Below are 7610 nucleotides of genomic sequence, written 5' to 3'. Positions count from 1 at the left end.
CTAAGAATATTCTAAGAATATTATCTTTCTATTGTATAACCCTTAAACTCACTGTATGGATATTGATCTTCAGTTGTATAGATTTCAAAACCATCCCTGAGTAAACTGTAAGCAAGCCAGTGGGCATTCGGAGAATCAGGTGGACTCCAGGAGAGATTGATAGCAGAAGAACTTTGAACTTGTCCTCTGGGTGGAGGCTGCTGAGATGGAGCTGAATTACAACAGAGAAAGCATTTATTAGCAAAAACAATCAATAAACACACAAGTAAACTGAAGTAAGATGTCCAGCAAAGAGGTCTTTCTGATTCAGGATTACTTTATCAAGAAGACATGTGGTTTACCAAGACATTAATAAACAAAGGGCATGCATCATGAGTTCTCTGAAACAAAGCTTTTTATCTATAAGCATAAAACAAATTTGTAGGTCAAAGCAGCTGACATAAATACAGATGGGGAAAAAAATCACAATGGTTTACGTTAAATATTTCTTTGACTTTTTTTCTTTTTTGAGAAACCATCTGAGGATGCATAACATTTATTTCTACTTAATTAATTTAAAATTTGACGCAAGTTCCATTGAAACTTGGAATTTAAGTAGCATAATTTTTGGCTTTTTAAGGGGAAGTTTTCCATTCCATTAAGCACAATGCCTTATCTTGCTTCACAGAGCACAGTGTAAAAGGAAGAATATTTGGTGATATAAATAGCTATAGATGTAAAAATATTTAAATATTATCAAGGAACAAGCCTGTGAAAATATACCAACACCTGGTAGAGATGCTTTTAAGATGCAATATTAGTGCTTATCATGCACCTAGAAACATTCATCTAACTACTTTAGTCTCATTTTGTATAATACAAACATATACCATGAAAACGTTTTCTGTCAGTGTAAATTTTCCTTAGTCTCCTTATTTTAAGAGTGAGCTTTCTTTTTCTTTTTTCCACAGAATATAAAAAGATAAAGAAGAAAAAAAATACCTAAATTTTGCTTAAGAACAACCAACCACCAGTTTAGTTATCTCCTTCTTGTTTAAACAAGATACATAATCCATCCATTTAGAGAAGCATAACTTAATAAAACATTCCCATTAAATAAGATTTCAAGGGTACAAATTGCTGTGTTAACTTTGTAAACCATTAATCTTTTTATTAAGAAATACTTTTAAAGCATGTACAGAAATGAATTTATCAAATAATTATCATTTTTAAATTCTTCATTCATATATAATATTTTACATATTTGGGGGTTATGTAAGATATTTTGTTGCATGCACAGAATTGGTAATAATCAAGTCCGTGTATTTGGGCACCTATCACCTAGAGTATTATCATTTCCTACAATTCTATATGCTGGTGACATTTCAAGTTCTCTCTTCTGGCTCTCTATAGTCAGTGGGTGACTCATTCAGGGTCTCAGGAGAAAAACCAAATACACAAGTTGCTTAACAAAGAAACTGTTTTCAAAGAGGTGAGGAGGACAAATGGTGCATGGAGTGTGGAAGCAGCAAAGTTCATTTACTATGTATGTCAGTTGTCCCTGAGACCCCTGTGCACCCTGGGTTCAATGGATTTTAAGACTCACAGGACTTATCATCTAGTCCAGCTCATGGCTAAGATGTATTAAATTAAAAGGCTACAGAATTCATCAACAAAGAAAAAAAGCACATCCATGAAATGAAGAAAAACCAGCTGAAATCTTCCAAGAATCCTCTTCCAGTAGAGTCATACAGAACATGCTTAATTCCTCAGGCAATGCATTGCTTAAATGTTTGTAAAGGGTTTCAAAGTCATTAGAAACTCAATGCCCAGGGTTTTTATCAGGGGCTGTTCATGTAGGCAGCCTCCATCTTGCATGTACCCAAATTGCAGACTTCCAGAAGAAAAGCAAGTTCTATACACAAACCTTTTGGTTTATACCAAAGGTTTACATGCAGTGATCTACTCTTACCAGGTCTGAAGATGATGGGAAACCCTCACAAAATCCCAGTTCCCAGATACAAGCCAAAGGCCAACTTTACAAGCAGGACTTTCTAAAAATAAGCAGGCAAGTCTGGTTTGTCAATTCTTCTCTGCACACTATTTCTAACCTTGAGGGGAAGAGAACTCAGGGACAGAAAGGGCTCTGTGGAGAGCGTCCCTGAAAGGAATTATGATCATGGGCCCGTGAGGATGAGGCATGGAGAGCTTCCCCTTAGCCAAACATGTGGAGGTTTCTGGAGGTGGCGGCCCTGTGCAAGACATGGGAGCTCCTCGTCCTTTCCCACGTCTTGTCCTTTGCATCTTTTTATCTCTATCCTTTGTAATATTCCTCATAATAGACCAGCATATATAAGTGTTTCCATGAGTCCTATGAACTGCTCTGGAGCCAAAAAAGAGAGTCATGGGAACTCCAATGGAGCAAGCTCCAACTGGTGTTAGAAGCGGCGGGGGGGTTAGTCTCTGAGGCTGAGCCCTCTCTGTGGGGAATCTGATGCTACCTCCAGGAAGATAGAAGGGGAATTGAACTGGAATTGAAGACACCCAGCTGGCATCTACTGCAGAATTGATTGCTTGTCTCATGTGTGGGGCATCTGTCATGGAAGTATTCTGTGTTGATTTGGTGGGAAAGCAGAGGAAAATTTGTTTGTTTTTTCTACACAACACAGAATGTGAAATATATAAATATATAAAATTCCATATATATGCACAGGCTTCCTAGACACAAAGTCTCTGATCTCAAAGTAGAGAATATTTATATCATTTCTTATTCAAACTAGAAATACTCCTACTATTCCCCTTTTGTCTTTTTCTTCTTTGAATTTGTATTATTGCATTAAAATGTCAACTGTCCATATGTTTATTTAGAGATAGGACAAGAATAGTTAACAATCTCATAGTAACAAATGAGAAAATGATGATTTATGAACAGCATCTTACATTTTTCACCTCAGGGACTGGCAATATTTTATATGGTCACCCTCATGGGTTGAACATTGACAGAACCTTTTATCCTTTCTGTGGATTTTAGTTAGAGTTGTAAATCTCGTTGTTCATGGTGGAATCAGAAAGATTCATAAACTTCCCTGTTTATAGTACTATCAGATAACTTTGCAATCCATGGTAATTTAGTATTTTTTAGTGAACATTAATGACGCTATCTAAAACTCTGCGTGCTATCAGAAATACAACAGATTTTAGAACTAGACCAATCAAAACTGACTTTCAGATAACTTTTTTTTTTGAGACAGAGTCTCATTTTGTTACCCTCAGTAGAGTGCTGAGGGTAACACTCATCATAACTCACAACAACTTCAAACTCTTGGGCTCAGCCTCTTGCCTCAGCCTCCTGAGTAGCTGGGATTACAGGTGCCTGCCACAATGCCCAGGTATTTTTAGAGACAAGGTCTCACTCTTGCTCAGGCTGTTCTTGAGTTCCTGTGCTCAGGCGATCCACCCAACTTGGCCTTCCAGAGTGCTAGGATTACAGGTGTGAGCCATCTTGTCCAGCCAGATAATTTTCTAAGATAGCAAAATACTTTGGGGAAGATTGAAAGAGAGAGAGATGCTTTACTCCCATGGCAAAGAGTGTAGAAAATGATGTGCTTGATCATCTGTAGTGGATGCTATGATGTGCTTCCCAGATTCTCACAAATCCTCCAACCCTTTTGAGACTGAAATATTCCTTCCCTCAGCTACTGGGACTATTGTTAATTGGTTGCTCTTTGCTGAGTTCTTCTCTGGAAATTGTCCCTGGCTAAAGAGAGTCGTCTCATTCAAGGTTCATGTTTGTGGGTGGCAGCTATCCAATGACTGGCCATTGCCTCAATTCAGACATCTGTGAGAGGCTTTCCCAACTTCAGAGGTTCCTCAAGGGATCAACTGAGACATTTCTCAGGACTTCGATGAAGTTCAACTTCTTGCTCTGTCCATCCTGCTTCGTTCTTCCACTCTCACTGGTCCTCACCTAGACAGCACTGCCCAATAAATGCACTTCCTGCTTGTATGTTTCTATCACAGAGTCTGCTTTCCAGAAAACCTACACTGCATTGTTACCACTGTAGATTATTTAATGTATATGATATTTTGCATGGAAAATATATTTCATTATCCTTGTGCTTGGACATAAAAATTAACTCAGGTAATAAAATTTATTTGTTTCAATAAAAAAATTTAAAAAAGAAAATGATTTGTATTATATGAAATTTTCTCCCACCAAAGGCTCTTCATACACATTGTGTTAGGAAAAAATTCAAACTATTTTTCTCTCACACCACAACAATAATCAACACAGAAGGGTTCTATGACAAGATCTGGGGGGCATTTCTCCCCACACATTAGGCAAGCAGTCAATCCTAGAGTGAACACAGCTGGGTGCCCTCCCCTCCGAAAATTCAATTCTAACACTATCTACCTGGAGACAGCATCAGATCACTGCATGTTGAGGGCTGAGTTGCCAAAACTGATCCTACCTTCATACCTCAGCTGCAAGTCTAGGCCCCTGGAACTTCTGATAGACAAGCTTCAAGTTGGAGTCCATGACCCCCTCCTTGACTAATTTGCTAGAAGAGTTCATAGCAAATGTCTATTGTTTCATTATGATATAAAGGATATTTCTATACAGAAATACATAGGTTGCAATGTAGGAGAAGTGATGCAATCTTCTACTCTCTAGGAATCCTCATGTGTTCAGCCACCTGGAAATTCCATGAAACCCCTATCCTTTTGAATTTTTGTAAAGGCTTCATTAGGTAGGCATGATTGAATAAATCACTGAGCACTGGTGATAAGCTTAACCTTCAACCTTCAGCCCCTCTCCTCTCCTCACAAGTGGGACGGTAGGGCTGGAAGTCTCATCCTCTAATTCTGCCTTGGTTTTTGTGGTGACAGTCCCCATGTTATAGCAACTTAGTAGCTACCAACAATAAGTCAATCATCAGCTACAAAAGATACATCACTTTATAGAGAATTTAAAGATTTTAGTAGTTGTATGTGGACCCTAGGAAATGGAGTTGAAGATATATATTTCATAATACACATAGGATCATTTTAAATGTTTAGTTGATTACTTGGGATGACCATCCCTAACCACAATCTAGTTCAACTTAACAGCTTAAATATATAGTACATTTTTCTATTTAAAAGAGAAATTTCATGGACACCAAAGGTTCATATGGTTCAACATTAGTTTGAGAATACTCTTATTCTGAGCAGGTAATAACTGGAGCCCACTCTTTATGTGCTCTTAGTAAAAAATTCTAAGAAAATGTTCACACATCTGTTCATCAAAATTGCCAAGAATGGTCTTTGCATATACCAGAGCCTCGTGTAAGGAGAAAAGTATAACACTGTGACTAGATCCATCTGTCTGAGAACCATGAGCTTAAATTCCAGCTCAAGGACTTTGGTAATTGTGTGACTGTAGTCAAATATTGAATGAATCCTCTGAAACTCTTCATCTATAGTAAGAGAATAATAACATCTACCTCTCAGTCATTGTCGGGATAAAGTATGTGTGCATGTGGGTCTATGTATACATACTAAGAAATATTCAGAAATATCTGCTTCATCTTTTCTACCTTCAAAATATGTTGCAAGACCTCTTTAATTCTTAGATCCCAAGAATCATAAAGTATTTCTTTGTCAATAGGTACACATATTTACTTAATGGGAAAAAGATATTCTATCTTAATGACACACATATCCTGCATGGGAATCATAAGTCTAATACCACGAAAACCCTGGCAGGCACATAAGGAACAGAGAGTAGAAATAATATTCTGGAATTATACTACAGGTTGCCTGAGTACACAGAAAAAGTGGATATTCTCAGACAAGTCAACACTGGATGATGAGATAACATATAGCAATGATGGTTGGAGGTAATCCAAACATCTAAACTCTTCATGAGAGTCTCATTCTGCTAAGAAGAGCATTGTGGATTTATAAACTGCATTAATAATTATATAAAAGAGAAAACAATGGTGAGAAGAATTAATGATGTGATGTGATGCTGCTCAACAGGTGATTGGTTGGGAAGCAGTGAAGAACCAGAAATACTAAATGAAACATATTCTCTGTCTTTCTCTCTCACTTCCTCCTCTCTCAGTTGGGGGCACTGAAGTCAGGTGAAGTCAGATGTCTAGCTAGACCCTGTCTTTTTACTTTCCCATCCCTGCAGGATCCCAGGTGGATGACTAAGAAGCCCTTCAGTGGAAAAGATGCTTTCTGCCTAAGTAGGTACAGCCCAAGAATCCCATACATCACTTCAACTCCCATCATCATGGCCAGAAAATTACTAATACAGCAATGCCTGACTAAAGGGGAAGCTGTGGCCTTCTCCTCTAGCTTGGGGTTCTCTTAATATGAAACAAGTGGATAATAATTAGAAAAAATGTAAAAGTGAATTCCACAGATGAGATTTAAAATTAAAACAACCACTAGACAATTATAAAATACAGTTAAGAGGAAAGAAGTTTTAGAGCTTCTGATTATTACAGCATGAAGAGTTTGGCAACATAAAACTGGAAAAATTATAATCACTTCTGTGAGCTCAAGAATCAGCCAGGGGCAGACAACAAATTGAGGATAATTCTTCTTGACAAAATGGTAGAGCTTGGAGTAGGACCAGTAGGAATCTGTGACTGGTCCCAAATCTCTGGTTCCGTAGTCAAGTATATTAGTTTTTCCATAGTAGGGCTGCCTATAAATATCAGTAGTTCTAGGACCAGAGAGGACTGATTTGATTTGGGGTTAGGGGGAAAAAAATCATAGATTTTCCAACTATAAGTGGCAGACTCATTTGCAAACAATGAGGAAATTCCCTGATTTGCTAGCCAGAAGATGTGCTCCAAACTAAGTGGTGAATTTACCAGAGAATAAATTTAGAGATCCTAGATACAAGAGAGGCACAGAAGGGATGAGGGGAGCTCTCTGCAGATCCCTGGATCACTGGGAAACTATGGGTGTGTAGGGGAACCCCAAGAGAGACAATGAACAGCAAAGACCAAGGGAGAATTAAGAACTAGCTGTAACTCTGTGTTCCTCAGCCCAAACGCATATTGTTTGGCAGAAGCTGGAAGTCATCTAGAAGGCTGCAAGTATTTGAGCACAAGCGCTGTCCAAATCATTGGCTGATTCAGACCTAGGTGTAACCGCTAGAAAGCCAGGTTATAGGTAAAAATTAAAATTTCGAAGACTGATTAGAGACAGCAGCAGCTGCACACACAGAGGAGAACATTTTCCACTGGTTGTCCTTGCAAATTGCTAGCAATAATCTAACAACCTGAGAGTTTTCAGCATAAAATTACAAGACATTCAATAAAACTGTGAACTGCATTCATGAAAAAAAAAAAAAGCAGTCAGTAGAAACAGACTGTATGGTCCCCAATATTGAGTGTAGCAAACAAACAAACAAACAAAAAAAAGAATATTTTTCACCAAGAATTCTATATCTAGAAAGAATTATCCATCAAAAATGAAAGGCGCCAGCCACGTACACCTAAGGTGGCGGGTTCGAATCCCCAGCCCAGACCCGCCAAACAACAATGACTGCTGCAACCAAAAAACAGCCGGGCGTTGTGGCAGGCGCCTGTGGTCCCAGCTACTTGGGAGGCGGAGGCAGGAGACTC

At 38.3% G+C, this 7610-nt stretch overlaps 1 protein-coding gene across 1 annotated transcript in view; it reads right to left on the bottom strand.

Moving 5' to 3' along the window:
* The window catches only part of USH2A (usherin), a 775219-nt gene that overhangs the window by 559335 nt on the left and 208274 nt on the right, over positions 1 to 7610 (bottom strand). Inside the window, exon 15 of the mRNA XM_003800142.1 lies at positions 53 to 211. Within this exon, the coding sequence (XP_003800190.1) occupies positions 53 to 211 (159 nt within the window). The remainder of the gene's footprint in view (positions 1 to 52; positions 212 to 7610) is intronic.

The sequence above is a fragment of the Otolemur garnettii genome, unplaced genomic scaffold (assembly GCF_000181295.1).
Source record: "Otolemur garnettii isolate 467f Iridium unplaced genomic scaffold, OtoGar3 scaffold00168, whole genome shotgun sequence".
Lineage (NCBI taxonomy): Eukaryota > Metazoa > Chordata > Mammalia > Primates > Galagidae > Otolemur > Otolemur garnettii.
This window is presented reverse-complemented; position numbering and strand designations above follow the sequence as displayed.